The sequence below is a fragment of the Hirundo rustica genome, chromosome Z (assembly GCF_015227805.2).
Source record: "Hirundo rustica isolate bHirRus1 chromosome Z, bHirRus1.pri.v3, whole genome shotgun sequence".
Classification (NCBI taxonomy): Eukaryota; Metazoa; Chordata; class Aves; order Passeriformes; family Hirundinidae; genus Hirundo; species Hirundo rustica.
The window spans coordinates 73,193,625-73,212,007 of NC_053488.1; the positions used below are offsets into that span (position 1 = coordinate 73,193,625).

Sequence of the window (18,383 nt, forward strand, 5' to 3'; positions counted from 1 at the left end):
TATTCTGATGAGACTTAAACTTCTCTTGAAATTCTGTTGAGTTCAATGTGAAACATCTCAGGTGTGTCTAGAGGCAGACATCTTCTGTCTGCTGTTTGAGCTGGCTGATGAAAGGCAGTCTATTATTTCTGGGTTTTAAGTGTGTGTATAGGTCCCAAGTCATAATCTCTGTCCTGAACAAATTTTCCACTAACAAGACAAAATAAAAAAAATTGTTTATGCATTAAAAGGACTGTTGTTTTGTCCTCAAAAGGTCCTTTAGTGCTGGCAGAAAGACTATGACTGTGCAACAGCAGGGGGGACCCTGCACGGATATTGTCCTTCACACACTAGTGAACATCGTCCAGCAAGGACACTGCGAGTCCTGAGATCAGACACTGTGATATCACCTTGAGTTTGACCATTTTTCCCTGGGTTGTGGTAACTGGGGCAATCTATGTGTTTAGGTTTCTACTTCAGCCTTGACATTTTTTATGGTAAGGTTCCCTTCATGCTTCACTTTTATGTAATGTTGGAACATCCGCAAATCGAGCTACCTTTTACCCCTTGTGCTGGTAGCCACTGCGAGCAGCTGTGTGGGTACTTGGTTGCTGGCTGGAGTTAAAACACAACACTCCTTGAGAACAGTCCTTTCTTTCCAAGATTGTGTTGTCAACATAAAAATTGTAAGCAGTTTCTACAACACAATGATCAGATTCTTTTTTTACAGGGTTCAAGTGAAAGGTTAAAAACCAGTTTTATTTGCTCTCACAAAAGATGGTAACAAATGTAGCATATACACAATTAGACAATGTAAAATACTCAGTTGAAAGGTTCTTTCAGTTGCAAAATGGTTATATAGCCTCACAAGCTTTACTTTGAAGCGCAGGCAAATAATCCCATGTTGCAGTTGCAGTTACATATTCTTATTTGGATTAATGAACAGCAGAAGACATACATGAGTGCTCTGCAGCCTTGCTTTGGTTATGATACTACAGAACTACTAAGCACCTGCTATTCACACCTGGTGCTATGGGTACTTGGCACTTCTGAAAACTCAAAACGGTAATGGGGGGCTGATGACTACATGTAACAGAGAAGGTTAAAACATGCAATTTTGGAAACGCTATCGGAGTCAGTAACATATGGTTACAGAAATCTCAACTTTCAAGTACTAAATAGCGTTTTTCTGTAGATATTAAATGATTAAAAAAGAAAACGCCATTTCAAAACTTTTATATTTTGTTAGAAATAAACTCATACCTGGAAATACCAACTTCTCTTCTCTCTGTAATTGTTAATACACACTCATTTCTTAAAGGAATGAGTTTATATCATAGCAGCAAAGAAGATTTTCGGAAGAAATCTTCTATTTTTCATGGTTTGCACATCTATATATTTTTATCCCTGCATAACAAAATCAATACTATTCACTACAGCTATGTTTCTTCTTCTTCTTTTTTCTTTTTTTTTTTTTTTTTTTTTTTTTTTTTTTCGTTTTTAATAAACCTGTAACTAGTACATTGTCTTTGGTTTGATAAAGACTGCTATATTCGGATTGCCAGGGTGGGAAAATTTTAAGGTAGAAGGGCTACTCAGGTAGGACATCCTAAACTGCCCACTCAAGCTCCTACATCTTCCCCTGCTTCAGACACACTAAAATCTCTCAAAACCCTATACTTAGTATTTCTCTAAGTAATTTTATTTATGGTTCCACCTCATAGTAGCAAAACAACATGTGCTAACCGCTAGATTTTACTTAACTGTGTACACTGGTTCTTCACTCAGGGGCAATTATCACAAGTTCAAAATCTATTTTTACTATCTCCATCCAAGTAGAATGTCTCAGTAACTTTTCTTAAATTGAGAGGGTTTTCAATTCAGTAGGGCCCATGGCCCTTTTCTGTTCTGCCTGTATGGACAAGGAATTGGAATACTAGGATGTGATAAGTGCCCCTTATTAAAACTTAAAAGAGGCAAGAAATATTTCATCTAAATTCTGCGACAGAATAAATCATCTAAGGCTAATTTTCAGTACAAACACATGAACAAGTAACCAGCAAGTAAGGAGATACAAGGTCACATCTCACATGCGCTGACATTTTGCATATGTTTCTTTTCTGTGCTGTACAAATAGAGGGTATTTAAGGTAGTTCAGTTCCCTCCTACTGTGCAAACTTGGGCAATTCTTTTTTCTGAGACCTGAATGTTTCATCAAATATGCAGTTTTGTTGTTATGTTGGTGAGGTGGCTGATGTCAGCAAGAGAGCAGTAGGGGATTTGTTTGTGTGACAAAGTCACTCCTCTTATGGAAAACACTCCAGCTGTTTTCACTGGTGTTATCATTCTCTCTGCAAGCCTGTTAAAGGTACAGCTCAAACTGTGCCAGTTGCGAAAAGGGAAGAGTAAAGCAGCACCCCTGCAATTTCAGGGGACTCTGTGCTGTTTATATAAAGTGTTTGGCAGCTGCAAGCACAGCCAGTGGTGATATGTACCCTGTGATCTAGGGCTATCACACGTTTGTGCACATGCTTTGCAAAGCACAGGAGCTCAAACTGTTCTTTGTTATTTCTTAAGTGTCCTAAGTAGGCCCTGCTACATTCAAGAGTGTGCTGTCCTGTTGTATGAAAACACAAAAGGCTCTAACTAGTATTTCAGCTTTCTCCTGATCATGCAGACCTGAGTGGCCACTTACAGTCTGTGAGGGGAGGTGTTAGCTGTAAGGGCTGAAGGACACCAGGCTAGGTGACAGCAATGGAGAGAAAGAGGGACTTTCAGGGTTAGAGCCTCCAACACAAAGAAGCATCAGCTGATGGCCAAAGTGCAAACAGGTGACTTGGGCAAAAACAAAGAGAAAGGGCAGGGAAGTCTGGAGGCTAGGGCTTTCTTTGCCTTCTCCCCTTCGAGAATGGGCCGATACCTCTTCCCTTGCCTCTGGGAAATAGCTCTGGCATCCATGTAATGGTCACAAACACTGAGAGAGCTGGGTGGAAACCCCTCTGCGAGAGACTGAAAAGCCTCATACACCTGAAGACATGGCAAATGTTCTGAAATAACCCACTGTGACTAACCAGCAGGGAATCAGGGATCCTTTACTTCATGCTCTGAGAGTGTCTCGTTGCTGTGCACTTTTCCATCAAACCCTTAAGTCAAGACAGCCTGGCAGCTAGGGCAGCCAGTTCACTCTCAGACAGGTAATCCATGTGCCTTTGCTATCATCCTCACTCACACAGTAAAGCAATGGTTCTGCTCCTGCTGCAGTTTGTGACCTCTATAAGTCTTAGCTTGCTCTGGACACTAGCTCAGTGAAAAATGGAGAAAAATAAATATTTATTCCCATAATTCCTATTTACCAGGCAGAATCCTTGTCCTAAGGCAGCCTCTTACCAGTTGTGGTTGTTTGACAATGCTGTCTTTTGTGCTGTGAAGAGTTAATGGGGCAATTGCTTCTAACTTTCATTCCTAACCTCATCAGGTCATTTCCATATGCCCTCCTCAGCCTGGGAGGAGTTTATTTTTCTGGGGAGTTGTCATTTGCAAGGAACATACACCACTCTGACACCGAGCCAGGCACCACTCTTCAGCATCACTTGAAAGCTTCAACGTACCCCACAGGAAGGGAGGACAGGCCTGCCTTCCCCCAGTAGTCAATGGCACGCACTCTGTAAAAGCCGGAGACTGAGCTTCCTGCAAATGAAAAGGTTAGAAATGGTCACTGTGAAATGCAGACACCTGTGGTACTGGGAGGATGTGAAGCAGGCACTGCTCCTGTAAAATGTAGGTTTGTGGAATGGGCTGGGGAAGTCAGTTCTGCACCCTACATAGGTGTGTCTGTGCCTGTCTGGTTAAAAAGGATAAATTACTCATGGCCAAGTACTGGCTTTTTTATCTTGTTTCAGCAATGATGTCCTCTCTGCTTACTAGGATTTGCAAGTACAGCTACAAAACTGCTTTTCCAGCAGTTCCTTTGGAAGAAGGCTGTGGCATCTGCAACACACAATTAGCAATTTCCTTTTTCTCTGACTTACTTTTCTGCCTGAATTTTGCCTTTGGAACAGGTTATGTGGGGACAGGTTCAACAAAGAAGCAGAATAAGAAGCATGCAGGCTGACTGAAAACTCTCTGCTCTACTAAGGAAGCAGCACCACTTACTTTAAAGGTATGTGAGCTGATCTTCTGTGGTTCTGCTGCTTTTTACCCTTGATCCTGTTCAAAGAACAGAGCTTTCCCTAGCAGAATCTTTGAATGCACAAGCAATATAAATTTGAGGGTATTTTATCTAAAATCAATCTAGAATTGATTTTTATGTGTGTTTTAGTGTTTTTATTCTAGAAATAAAAGAATGCTAGAAATAATGGGTGAGGATGAAGTTCCTAGCAATAAGGGCTATGATATTTTTTCAAGCAGTCTTTTGTGTTGCAGTTGGTTTTGAACTATTAAAACTGGTATATAATATTATAATAATAAATTATAAATTATAATTTCAGAGATTTGTCATAGCCATGATTCACAGTTTTTGCTTGCCTGTGTAGGTTTACACTGGAATAATAGTTCTGAACTTTTATTATGCAACCACTGCTGATAAGACTTTCTCATAAGCCTTTGTTTCTGGTAAAAACATCTCTCAACTGCTTTTTAATAGTATCACTATAATGCAAAGTTTATCTGTGTTTCACGCAGTTCTCATCAGTGCTTATTATCAATATCTGTTGGATGATCATGCTGCAGACTAGACTGCATTTGCTTAAAAAAGAAAAAAACAAAGCAAACAAAGAAAAAAACAACAGCCACCACCCTCCAACTGCAGATAAACAAAAAAATATCCAAATAAAACATCACTATCTTGCTTCACTTGGATGTTTCGTCTGAGTACAAGGCCTGGTTGTAGCTTTTTTGTCTTTTTTTTTTTTTTGTCATCATTTTTTCGTATCTCTACACCAGCTGCAAAAGTGCTCCTTAACTTCTCAGGGACTTTGCCAGGCCTGCAGCTCAATGACTGGCTTTTGTGACAACGAATTACACATGGCACACTACTAATGATGTCCTCATGACTACTTTTCAATCACTGTTTGTCCTTGAGAATAAGGCTCTTACTGAGAATATGATCCTAAAGGAAGGGATGTGCTCTTATTTGTTAGGGACTGTACGTTACTAGCAAGTTACTTGCCTTCAGTAGTTACTAAACAATGGTTCACACACTCATGAGCGGCAACATCCCATGACAGATTACCTAATGCAAGTATTTTTGCCATACCTGGACTGTAGACCCAGAGAGTGAATATTGTGTCTTTCGCATTAATCCGCTGGTACTCTTTTCCATCCAATGAGAATTCCACTTCAAATGTCTTTATACACCTAAAAAAGAGAACCGAGAGGTTTCTAAATACAACTGATAGTGTGTAAACTACCAAACACTAGTCTCAGGGCTATTCCAACAAGAAGAAAAATAAGAAATGTTCAGTTGATTCATTCCTACCAAACGTAGGATGGCATGAATCACCACTATTAGGAAGAACTAGGGCTCCAACAGCCCCCAGAAAAACACCTAGACTGACTTGCTGCTTTGGGTATATGCAGCATCACAAAATGTCATGCATCTTTCACTCAGACACTGGGGTATCAAGAACAAAGAATCTAGGGAAACTGGCTTGAAAAGGAGCTAAGTCATTGCCTCCTGAGGCAATCTGGTTGTACATTGGATCACCTTTCAGAGTTCACCTACAGAGGGTTTGCAGTTGAGTCCAGCTTGCTGAAGCAAGCAACTGGAGTTTTTCTCTTCCAGTTCACATCCCTTATAGAGATGTCCAAGATCCTACTTAGGCATCAGCTGATAATGTAACTTTTACCATGAATCTTCCTGTCTGTTATGCTGAAGAGAATTCCCTCAGAAATGCCACTGAATGCTGGTGAGCAACAGGCAGATTCCTTTGAACATTCAGCAAATTAGGCAGGCTTGCTCTTCAGTCTGTGCACACAGGTTCTACAGTTCATTTTGTCAGACAAATGCACTGTATCATCTATCAAGGAGCAACAATTCATAAATTTGTGAACTTGTTTTACTCTGTAGGGCTTGTGGAAACTTAGGGAGTAGTATGTTGGTAACTTATTTGTATCCATTTTATTTTAAAGCTACTTACTTTGATTTTACACAGTCATCATCCCACAGTACAATGACCTGCCCCTTTGTGAGAGGGATCAAACGAACACCAGTCACCTGTCCAAAGACACAAGCTCATATAAGAAAACTGTACAAACCAAACAGCCAGGTCAAATTTCTGCGTTCATCCTTCCTTATTAATTACTTGCTTTGATTTTTTTTCCATTGATATCAGGTGTAAAACAAAATTCTTGGCTCTGTAGCTTTTTGCAGCCTATGTCTCCCACTCGTCAACGTTGCAGAGGACCTTCAGAGACTATGGGTATGACTATGAACCTTGGTGAGACTGAATGAACAGATACAGATGTCTAATATGGCAGCTATGATTCCATTTTAGCTTTAGCTGTCAATTATTAACTGGAGAGATGGTGTCAATCCTTGCAGCATACCATGTGAGTTTTAAAGAGACCACTGCACTTTTCAGTACTGCATTACTAATTTCCCATCATGGGAACTTCCATTCATCTCAGTGATGGCTCCTATCACTAGCTATGTAGTACTTTATCTTGAATTATATCTTTGAAAGCCTTCTCATCAAAAGAGAGAAGGACTGTTTATTTACTTATTCTTACATGGTACTTGTAACAAAAAAATAACTCAAATAGTCTTCTTCTAAGATTTAAGGCAGGAAACAGGTTCCATTTTGATGTGTCTGATGGTAGAATAAAACACATACTTGATCAGGAGCTGATGCAGGTCTTGCACAGATGTGGATAAGAAAGACTGAAGGAATGGGAAAGTCTTGCTTCATTGTCAGGATGCCAGCTTCAGGAAATGGGAATGGGCCTGTAACCAGTGGGTCCTGCAGAGCCACAGAATAGTGTTGTGAAAAATCTTTCATTATAGCACCTGAGGAGCACCTGAAGATTAACTGTTAAACCAGTGTAAAGTGCCTGTGTATTTACTTTAGGACTCTAAATTTCTTATAGAGTTGGTACTGCTAATGCCTACAGGCATCCTAGTTCTCCATGCTGGGAGACTTTATACTCACCTGTTTTCCAGCTCTTCAGGAAACAGAGGGTTTGTCCATCTCACAAACTGGGTTGATCACAAATGCCCTTAGGAACAATCTGTCACTTCTGTAACCTTCCATGGATGCCTTTCAGGCTAGAGGTCTTTACAAACCATTGCCCCATACCTTCCCAGCACGCGGAGCAAGCTACTGCTAGCTACAACAGCTACACAGCTGGTCTCTGGGAATGAGGCTGTACCAGACAGCCATGAGCATCTAAAATTTTGTTGCTGCTCTTTTCAAGGAAGAACTGATGTCTCCTACAGTATCCAGCAGGCCTTAGCAACAGTCAGTTGCGGTGACTGGGAAGAGAAGACACAGTACTGTATACCAAAGTCAGAAAGCAAGTACTCTCTGTGGGCCCTGGAGGGGATAAAGATGACCTCCTTTTTTTAACGTGGGAGTCTCAATGCATAGGGGAAACTATGGGAAGGGTAGCTAAAGTGACAGGCTGCTCAGATATGCTCACATACAATAAGTAATCTCCACATGGCTTTCATCCATAGGGAGGAGAGTGGCTCTCAGAGAAGACTTACTCCTTAATTACCTCTACGGTGCACTCAGCACTAGAGAGGATGAGGGAAAACTATCGGTCTTCCTGTGAGCCTCTCACAGTTTTCTGAACTTGCATTGGGTAGTTTTCACCTCAGGGAAGTGTTTGTTTTCTATTATTAAGAGGATTCATTGCAGCACTCTAATGCAGCAATTTGGCCATTCTGTAATATACACAGGGCCGTGTGACTTACTAGAACACAAAGAGCCTCAACGCTCATTGAAGATTCAGAGAGAAGGCAGTACTTCCCCAGGAGCAACTGTGCCTCCTTATTTTATGGGTAGGCCCAGAGCAAAGAGGTTGTATGACAAAAACACAAAGGCATAAGTTGTGTATGAACTACACTTTTCTGCAGGACTGCAAGTAAATTTTTGTGTGTATATGAAAAGTGAATGACCGTGGGCTAAGGAAATTTTAACTATGGGCCTGATTTCTTATCTTTTTCACAAGCACTTTACTTATACAACACTTCAAGCAAACACATAATCATACCTCAGCATCCCTTACTTGCTGGAGCTGTTCTGGAGAAGGAAAGTCAGGGCTTCCTAGGTTTTTCCACTTCAGATAGGGATTGGTTTGGTTGTTATCCATGTAATATGTCACATACACCAGCTCTGTAGGAACACAAACAAGAGAAAGTAAACTCTTTACTTGGATTTAAAGATTACCAAGAATAAATTTAGCAGGTGTGTAACCTTTTCAAAAGTGATTTCAGCACTTTGGAGCCTGACTTCCACTGGAAAGTCCCATGGCTAGCACTCTCATGAGGCTCTACAATTTACATTTGACAAATTTACGTTTCAAATTATTACTTCCGCAACAAGAACTGAAATCCTCTTTTTGCACAGGTGCTGCACGCATTTGTTGGCTAATTGCATCATCTGTGCAGTTGTGTATTCATGTTGGCTGTCACGGAGTCATCTCATCACCATTACGGGAACTGATGCCTGGCAATATCCAGCCAAGTACACTGAGATCAATAGTCGTCCAAAAAGGCCACACTTGGCAGTTGCCATTAAAGGCAGGATCAAAGTGTAGGTATTAGGAATGAAACTTTTAAAGAAGAACACCATTATACCTCAGAAAATCTAGGAGTGCACAAAAGATGAGAGAGGAAGTTAGGAAATTAAATTCACTCTTGCAATGAAAGGCAACTCAGTAGAAGTCTTCCAGCTGATATTCTGTCTTAAGGATCACTTAACATGAGCTATCTATATATTTCTTTACCTTTAAGTTTAGGGAAATCGGTGGCATTCACTGTGACAGTGCTGATGTTGGATGAAGTCCTGATATCCTCACTTGAATATATCAGTACTGTAGCTTGCCAGCTGTCTGAGGGCTGTGTCTCACTTGGGGTGTGCACAGATGCCAGCACGCCAACTGTGCTGTTTTGAGCACTTTCATCTCCACTAATCTTCACTTCTGCAAAAATCTGCTTTTCTCCTTTAAAAAACATGACAACTGTAAGCATCACTGTTAGTCAGTCCTGTGGCAGAAGTTGAAGGGTCAAAGGATGCAAATAGACTGAGCAAAGGTTGAGCTGTTCTGCCTTATTTTACCGGTTACAGCCTTCAGTCAGATTTATTTTACATCAGCAGAGTATGTACGTACTACAGCAGCTCTTATGCTTAGCAGTTCAGCTAGCAACATGCAAACAGGTGACAGTGAATGAGGTTCCCCCTGTAATATGTTGAACAAGTCTTCCAGCTGCAGGGAATTCTTAAAGACAGTTGCAGCCTGAGGGGATGTACCCCTTCCATCATAAGGGGGAAGTACCAGTCAACAAAAAATGAGCGGTTGGCACACAAGGGGTATAAACAAAGCAGTAGGTTAAATCAAATGGATAACAGACTCTCAGGAATATTTTCTGAGCTAAAATCTCTCTGAGGAAATGAAGTTTCATTTTCTTAACAGAGCTAGTAAACAGGGAGTAGGAGAACACATGCTTTTATGACTAGTGAGATGGCTGGAACAATCTTTCATAGGCTGGAAGCTTCTAGGTAGGAGAGCTTATTGATTTGCTCTTTAATCAGTGGTTACTATACCTAGCAGTGCCAGCAAGCCCATGGCAGTCAGCACTGGTTTCCGCACCATCTGAACATGAGGCGGCTTTGTATTGTTCATCTGAAAACGTGCTGTCAGAGTTCGCTGGGTGAAGTAATGGGGGTAGTAGCTCAAGAAGGCATTGTCATTACTCAGCAATGAGTAGTTGATGCTATTGTTGGCTTTGGAAATGAGCAGGTTTTGGTGCTGGATGATTACCTGCAAAGTCATAGAGAAAATGAAGCTTCACCTTGGAGAACAACCAACAACCAACAACCAGTCCTTGTATTTTCTTAAAAATCCTTACAGCATTCTGTAAAAAACTGTCACTCTGCCTTTTAGAAAAGACTGAAGAAAAAAACTGTTCGTCATAAGTCTTGAAAAAACCGTACTTTAGGTGATATATTAATCACTAAAATCTGAAGTACCTGTATAATTTTGCCAGTAGTAAGTATCTGAAATATTACTAGTACTTGTCATAAACAATGAACACATTTCCTTGTCCATTGCACTACAAATGATGCTCCTCTGTCTTGAATACTTAATCAGTAGTCAGGATTTACCATCTGAATTAATTCTAAATGGTTCTCCAAATCTGGAGTTACTTTATACCCACTACACCAGTGTCTGTGAGCTGGTCCTGGATTCTGTTTCTCAATTAGTTATTTTTTCACACTTGGTGCTAACTTGGAATTAATTCTCCCGGAGTTTCACTAGTTGCTGAGCTGCTCTCCAGCAAAATATCTAAGTTCCCAAGTTCTCTGTTTATTAGATTGTGCCTGAGTATCAGAATTACGCAGAACTTCAGAAGGCTGACAACTGAACAGTCTCACAATTGTGTCTCTGAAGAAACACAGTGCTTCAGCTTCTATATAACCAAGTGTTAATTTTCTATTGGATGTGTCTTTCTTTCTCCCTTCATATCACCACATCATTATAAACACTGTTATTTTGTCTGGCAAACCTCTGATGCAGTCAATAACTTGTTGCCTTAGAGAAGATTGCTTGTATATGAAGTCTCAGGGAACTGGGAGCCTTTGTCTCCTCAGGAGCAGCTGATAAGATGCATCTTTCTTTCTGGGGGACATACATACTCCTGTGTTTGGGAATGATTCCTTTGCACAGGAGCATTTGGACTCTATGTGCTGTTTAACATAGTGGCTCACAAAACATCAGGCCTGCAGTGGAAATTATTGCTATGCAGGTAAGAGCTGAGCTTGCTCTGGGGCCAGGGTGCAATTACTGCAAAGGTGGGAATGTTGAGCATTCCCTTCTCCTGCTTTTCTGGTCAACATCAGTAATTACTAGTAGTAAGTAATAAGATCATGTGTACAGCCAGAATCCCAAACCAAAGAACAGGCTATGCAGAGAGCACAAGGAACTTCTTTCTTACACCTGATGTCTCTTGATGGGGTAAACTTATGAAGGAGCTGGGAAATAATTCTTGTATGTGAGGTGACAGCCAGCCGCACTGACACCAGAGCAGTAATATTCCATGGAGAGGGCATGTGTGGTAGCAATCCTATGAGATGGAACTAACATGGGGACTGTATACATTCTTCAACTCAGTTCTCTAGTGCTTCTCTGACAAGTTCTCAGTTTGGTTCTGGGTTGGAATTTTTTTTTTTTTTTTTTTAGGAAAGATGAAGAAAACTAATACAAATTAAATCAAGCTACTAAAACCAGACTATTCAGGGAAACCCCCACTGTTTTAGTGGGGAGATCTCGGTTTTTAGGATCTATTACTCTGAGTAGCTGCTAAAAAATTAACTGTTAAGTCTACGTTTTCAACTGCATTAACACATCAGGGCACATTACTGTGTCAAAACTATCAATGAACTGTTACCTTTACAACCATAGCTGCATAGGTCACATCAGCTCGCCACAGTTGTGGAATGGACCATCCAACCATTGGATCTGCTTCATCATTATATATGTCAACAGAAGAAAAACTTGGAAACAGCTTCTGAATTTGTTGAACGGCTTCTACTTCTTGTTGCAAGATGTAGAGAGAATTCCCATCTCCCTGCAACAGTATTTCATATCTGCTTAATGGTAGTGAGAAAGTGGTAAACAAACAGACATAAGCTAGAGTCATAAACAAAAAACATATTCTGAAAACATATTCCTTAGTCACCAAGCTGCTGTGGACCAACAAAATTAGTACTTTTACCTCATGTACTACAGAATGTTCTATTTGCACGAGCTCCTCCTAGAATATAAAATGGAAAAGAAGAATTTCCCTTTGGAAATTAGGGAAAGACAAATTTGCTTTGAGCTAAAGTCTTGTAACTGAACATCTTCAAAGTTTTGCAAGAACAGGTAGCCATGCTTCCTGCTATAGGCTGGACACTCATCATCACCATAATCATCAACTTTGTAAATCAGAATGAAATGTAACTTTGATTGAACTGATTGAAAAAATGGCTTAAAACTGAAATTTTGGACTAACCTTCTTATGGAGAGAGATGTAATCCAGCCTTACACCAGTCTCCCCTGTGAAGAAGTTGGTCCCATTGTAGCAATGACACAGAAGACTCCAGCACATGGGTGACTTGGGTAAGGGATGGAAGGAATCCCCAGGCCCTCCAAATTTTAGAAAAGGACTGGCTGCTCTTAATCCTTCTGAACAAGCATCATAATAGTTGAGAAACCCTGAAGTCCAAGCAGATGAATATATCAAAGATGATAACTCAAAACAGAAACTGGATCTAAAACTTCAAGGAGATGTTATAACCCTATTATTTGATTTATTGGCAAGGCCTCACAAACTGGAATTACGCTTTCCTATGTACAGATAACACAAGAAGACATCAAAACCTCAGCTGCCTTCACAAGTGCAGCTTCCTTTCTTCTAAAGATCCTGTATGAGCATGTTCCTAAAGCATGCAATTTCAGAGAGGTGTTCTCCTCTTATTCCACCCTTCACCTCCTGTTACTAACTACACCTTATATCAAATAATTGAACTGTATCTTCTTAGTGTAACTCCTGTTTTATTTCTTCTGTTCCACTACCCCTGATACCCAAACAGGAAATAAAGTGTAGCCAGCAACATCACCTTAGCAAATCAGATCTGGTATACCTGTCACATTCTTTATCACTCTTGCCCTTCTTTGTCCGCATAACTGACAGTATACTTACACCTTACTTCTTTGTCAGTATAATTTACATCTCACTGTCACCCCTCTGGTCACCCCACACACCTGTCTCACTTCACCACACCCACAAGTGCTCCAAAACATGCTCACCTTTTACTGTCATAGACACATTGTCAAAGTCGTGGTGGTCTGGTTCATTCCATGTCTCAAAATTCCATTTAGCAACATGCTCCAATCCGTACCTATCTGTTAGAGAGGCCTCATTTATCAGTCAGCTGCATATCCAGACAATACTATTAAAAAGTGACTTATAGAGACAATTCTATTAGTTTGGGCTACAGGTGAGGCTCAGCTACCACTACATCATTTCCATCGCTATTTTTAATAATGAGGGAAATGTAATTTTGGAGTTTGCAAACAATGTCTCTTTTTTGATGAAATGCAGCAACATTTGAATAAGATGGAAGGTGAGAGGGAGATGACTTACAGCTTTGTGATTAGGTCACTCACCTACCCTTAATTCAGGTTGAGCCTTCTGCCTTGTTAGAAATATTTGAAGCTGGCATACAAGAAGTATTCAGGTTATCATGCTCCAGTGGAAGCTAGCAGTTTACAACCACAACAATATAACAAGGTTAAAAGTCAGTTCTTCAAGGCAGGTCAAATGTGCTACCCAGAACACTCTATTCATTCTGGGTGTTGACCATGGATCAGTAAAAAGAGGGACTATTATCCCATGGTCTCCATGGTCTGTTCTGGCATTTTTGTTTTCTGGTTTTGTGTTGAAATCCAGGGTGTCTTGAAATTGATCATAATACACAAAACTTTTTGAAGTAGCTAGAAAGGACTACAACAGAACAAATAACAAGGCTTTTATTTTTTTAACCTACCTATGTATCTCCTGGCCAGAACAGCAATTAAGTTTCTCCACTGTAATACATGTTCTTTATCTTCAAAATCTAAAAAATATCCTGATGGATTCCCCATTAATTCAAATCCTAAAAAAGACATAAGAAATTGGTCTCCTTTTTTTGTGAATGCTATCTCATTTTTATTAATGAAGAGATTATCACATCATCTGAAACAAGCTTGTTAATAAAGAAGCATCATTAAATGGGTTCTCTTTCCTGTTTCCACATGTTCCCATCAGAAATATTGCAGATTTGAGGTTGTTTACTTGTTACTTGTCAGTGACTGTAGCAGTCTAAGCTAGTAATTGTCAACATAAATGCAGGGTTCAGAGGAAACTTAAAACAGTGAATGTTTGCATAAATTTATGGGAAGTTATACCTGGAGTATCTGCTTCTCTGGCCCTTATAGGTACATGTCAATGGGTACAATCTCCTCTTCAAGAGATCTCATTTTACAAGTTCAACCATCTGAATCTGCCTTCAGAGGCAATGTAAAAGCATTTGTTTTGCCTTAATTGCTAGAATACCATTTTGCTCACACTGATGTACATGATGTAAAGTTAAATAGGTAAATAATGAATTTTTATCAAAATCAGCATTGGAAAAGCCCTCGAAGAATATTCTAAAGATTGTACAATACAGACAGACAGATATACCAAGCTGTGGAGGCAGGGAGCTGGCCTTACCTGGAATGAGCTTATTTTCCCACAGACGATCCATAAGATTATCCAAGGCAGTAAAATCGTAGTCAAGTTTGCCGTTCACCACTCTGAAGAACAAAGGTAATAAAAATTACAAGTGTAAATATTATAGCAGATATAGGACTTGATTAGTAGATAATGAGTCAGGCTTCCTTCTCAAAATTTACATGAGACTTGGGTTCTTGGAACTGTACACAAACTTCCTTCCTCTAAAGTAAGAAGTGTTCAGCATAAGCAAGTCATATCTCTTGACCAATCCATTCCTTTTTTCCTATTTCAGCAGCAATAGAAGCAACATAATGGGTCTGCTTGCTGAATTCTGATTTTTCAAAGAACTTTAAAATTTCTCTCTGTTGAAGTAAAATTTATATAGATTGTCATTTTTTGCTTAAGCTGTTTTTTCAGTTTCCATTGGATTACTCACTGCTAGGCCAGCTCTTTTCACACTGCCCCATACGCAGCCTTTCTTAATGTACTCCTAATCTGCAGTATATAATATAGATTACTTAGTAGCACTTCTTATAGATTTAAGTCTAGATGAATCATAATTATATCTTTCAAAGAATGCTGAATTTATGCACATAGTGTCTGTAACTTTTACCTCACTGTAAGCATTTGCTTAATATTTCTCCTGTACTCCCAGGATGTCAGGCTGCAAATCTTTCATTCAGCTTTGAATAAATGCATTCAAAGAGCTAGCAATCTAAGATGCATTCCTTTGTGTCAGGGAATCTTGCAGAAAACATGTACCAAAATGTGGACATGCACAGGGATGGGAACACTCAAATTCTTTTACTCAGGGAATGAAAAATAGCATTTGCAATTTATGCGATACACTAGAAGATTTTCTTAAAATTCCTGAAAGGCTTTTCTTGCCTGGTATCCAGTACAAACAAATACAAGATACTATGCAGGTCAATTTCCCACAACTTCTGAACTTACGGCCTGATTTAACTGAAATCTAAAAGGAATGGAGATTTTCTTGCCAGTATGAAGTGCCAAATAGGAATTAACAATGAACTTCTGTTGAGAACATTCTGTTAGTGTGACTTACTGCTGTTTGGCCCAAGAAACAGCCTTGGCCTAGTGGCCAAATTCTGTTCTCAGTATAACCTGAGCAGAAGTTTTTTTAAGCTCCCTTGACATAAGTCTAGCCCCAGTTTCACAACAGCACTGAGTGAAGCTTTGGCAACCCCTCTCAAAGCTGATTTGTCCAGTCATGCCAGGGCACTACAACTCATTTTTCTGGTACAGTGCAGCCTGACCATCTCCAAGTCTTGCCTGCTCTTTCCTAGGCACTTTGCCTTTGCTTGGGTGGAAAGCTATACAAGTGAACCATAGATGCAATGCTGCCAGTATGATGGAAGGGGGAGAGACAATCTTGCAACTGATCAATGCTAGCATAGCATGACAAGCAAACAGGATTAGACATTAGAAAGGGGCCTTCAACAGAGCTCTTAAATAAATGCTGGGAGTTACAATTTGTTTCTTTCTTTCTGTGCCTCTCCATGCATTTCTGAGCCTCTTTGATGGAGGCTCTTCCTCTACACTTTCTTGTCAAGGAAAGGTTTCAAAGAAGAAACTGTACTAGTAGCTCCAAATTCTCAGAGAATTAAGAAGGGCTGACAGAATTGCCTAGTGAACAAATAAGGGAACTGTGCAACATGAAGAAGACAAATCTCCGACCAGGATCTAGAAGAGGAAGACAAGGCAGGCAAAGCGTAACATAAGCCATATCCACTATGCCAGCTTCACATGTTATGTAACAAAGCACACAGTCTTAGCCCCAGCCTGGTCACACTCTTTTACCAAAGACCTGAAGCAGGCTTTTTATTTTTAAAGTATGTCTCACTGCCATGACAGAAATTGTAATGTGTGCAGTCACCGATGGGCTTAGTGTTCCTGTCCAAGTCAAACGTTTCAGCTGTAAACGAAGCAAATAGCAGGAAGAATTTATTTGCTTAGTATACTTTCAAGTATTTTAAAAGTCACTGTTGAACTAAAGAATGGACACTTGGAATCAGTTTTTTTTTTTTGCTTAGACAGAGGCTTAAAAAAAATTCTATTCTAAGTTCAAAGACAAGGTTTGTTTTTTTTGGGTTTTTTTGGTTTTTTTTTTTTTTTTTTTTTTTTTTGTTGGTTTTTTTTTGTTTTTTTTTTGTTAAAACTAGTTCTGCTCCCTCAGATCCATTAACTATTTCCAGTTGTACCCTGTGTTCTATTGAAATATTTGCTTACATGCACACTTACAGTCAGTGTGCGAAAGAATGATTAACTACACTGTCTTGTAAAAAGTTAATAATGCCATACAGATAAAAGCGAACTAGGGTCTTCCTGACTTCAGTATAAGGTCTACACAGCATTATGCGAAAATATATGCATAAATAAAACCTTTTACTTGATGCCTGTACATTTAAGATGCCAGGACATTTACATTCTTCCTACTGTACCAATTAAGCAACACATTTAAAACAGGATGCCATTGCTGACTGAGTGACTGAGTGCAACCATGACTGAGTGACAGTACATGACATCTTGTGTTATGTGTGTAGGTGCAGAGGCATTTCTTATGTTCTTTGCCTGACCTGTCACATTATAAGAATCTCTTCTTCCTCCCAAGTGGACCAGACAGTATGCTCCCATTAATAATATGATTACTTGACCAACAGGATTGACACTTCCTCAGATTTTGACTTTATCCTTACCTCTACTACATTTACAGTAGCATATACACTACCGCTAAATCTGGGTTGCATGGTTGCCTGCCATGTAGTGACTGGAAGCCATGCTGTCTGTTGCACTTGAGGCACAAAAACTGGTACTATTTACAAACATTCTGCACGGACAAGATTGGCTCAACTGCCAGGTCCTTCCAGGAGGGCTCTGAAGACATTTTAGGACACTGAACACCAGAATAAAACTGTTACAGGCACATGACAAGGTAAATCCGTGGTGGAGGTAAATCTGGGGACATGGCCAAAGTTGTTCAAAACATCTAAAGCGTTGGTGGAACATCATGTACCTATGGTGGAGCTCTTGGTTGCAAGCCCACAGAATTTTACAGTCTATTTTTTTGCCTGCTCTTCTTTCAATCTTTCTGTCATGGTTTCTAGACACCATTGCCTTAAACACTCAGAAAGTTATGTACTCGTCATTTCATTTGAGTCCTTGCAAGTCTGGGATTGTTCATTGTTTCCTGTCAGGTATTTTGAATGTCAAGCAGCAATCACTGTCCTGTCTATGCCTGGCTTTCAACTGTTCCTCAGCTGGGATTTTTCTGGGAAGCTTGCCAGATAGACCTTCTTCATCTTCAGTAATTATAAACAACTACACTAAAGCATGTTTACTTGCATCTTGGCACCAAGGCCCATAGAAGCACCAGGCCTGAGACCGTTATATTTCAGAGACTGCTGCCTGCTGGTGAGGAATCTTTTCAGTCTGTATCATGGTTTCAGTTTGAGAACCATGTACCTCCTGGAAGCAACAATCATGATCTGAATATGAATAGCAGTGATGTATACAGAGGGGCGTCTGTTGGTTGTCACAAAATCTGGTCGCGCTCTCCCTTGGAAAGGTTTGCTTTGTGGGTAATCCTTCGCTGAATCAAAGGCTACATGCCCATCTTACCAGCTTTCCACTATATCCTATTACTGAAGTAAAGTTTTTTCAAGCATGGAGCGAAATTCTTTTCAGGTGCATAGGTAGCACTAGACAGCTTGCCAAAGTGTTGTAAGACACTCCTGTTGTGATCCTTATCCATGCCACTTTCAGCTTACTCCCATTCACCAACTTAATCTCTTGGGAGGGCAGAAGTAAGACAGCTTTAGCTGTCAACACCTTGCGTTACAGACATATCTGCTCCAGCTAGCACAGCTGCAGATACTACTCCTTAGCCTACAGCTATTGCTTCCCTCCTATGCCCAGCATC

At 40.0% G+C, this 18,383-nt stretch overlaps 2 protein-coding genes across 6 annotated transcripts in view; one reads left to right on the forward strand and one right to left on the reverse strand.

The window, feature by feature from the left end:
* Window positions 1-719: 719 nt before the first annotated feature.
* The window catches only part of IDUA (alpha-L-iduronidase), a 45,118-nt gene continuing 27,454 nt past the window's right edge, over window positions 720-18,383 (reverse strand). The window contains exons 3-14 of one of the 2 annotated variants that reach the window (XM_040089509.2): window positions 14,441-14,523; window positions 13,734-13,841; window positions 12,994-13,089; window positions 12,197-12,399; window positions 11,591-11,770; window positions 9,747-9,963; window positions 8,929-9,144; window positions 8,209-8,315; window positions 6,813-6,938; window positions 6,117-6,193; window positions 5,234-5,334; window positions 720-3,666 (exon numbers count right to left, since the gene is read on the reverse strand). In XM_040089509.2, the coding sequence (XP_039945443.1) occupies window positions 3,566-3,666; window positions 5,234-5,334; window positions 6,117-6,193; window positions 6,813-6,938; window positions 8,209-8,315; window positions 8,929-9,144; window positions 9,747-9,963; window positions 11,591-11,770; window positions 12,197-12,399; window positions 12,994-13,089; window positions 13,734-13,841; window positions 14,441-14,523 (1,615 nt within the window). In that variant the 3' untranslated portion in view covers window positions 720-3,565. Of the gene's footprint in view, window positions 3,667-5,233; window positions 5,335-6,116; window positions 6,194-6,812; window positions 6,939-8,193; window positions 8,316-8,928; window positions 9,145-9,746; window positions 9,964-11,590; window positions 11,771-12,196; window positions 12,400-12,993; window positions 13,090-13,733; window positions 13,842-14,440; window positions 14,524-18,383 lie in introns of both variants that reach the window. The other variant, XM_040089508.2, reaches the window with a different exon arrangement.
* SLC26A1 (solute carrier family 26 member 1) overlaps window positions 3,525-18,383 on the forward strand; it is a 36,698-nt gene continuing 21,839 nt past the window's right edge. For 3 of the 4 annotated variants that reach the window (XM_040089505.2, XM_040089507.2, XM_058424038.1), the window contains exons 1-2: window positions 3,564-3,680; window positions 4,038-4,138. The gene's annotated coding sequence lies outside the window, so the exon portion shown is untranslated. Of the gene's footprint in view, window positions 3,681-4,037; window positions 4,139-18,383 lie in introns of all 4 variants that reach the window. The other variant, XM_040089506.1, reaches the window with a different exon arrangement.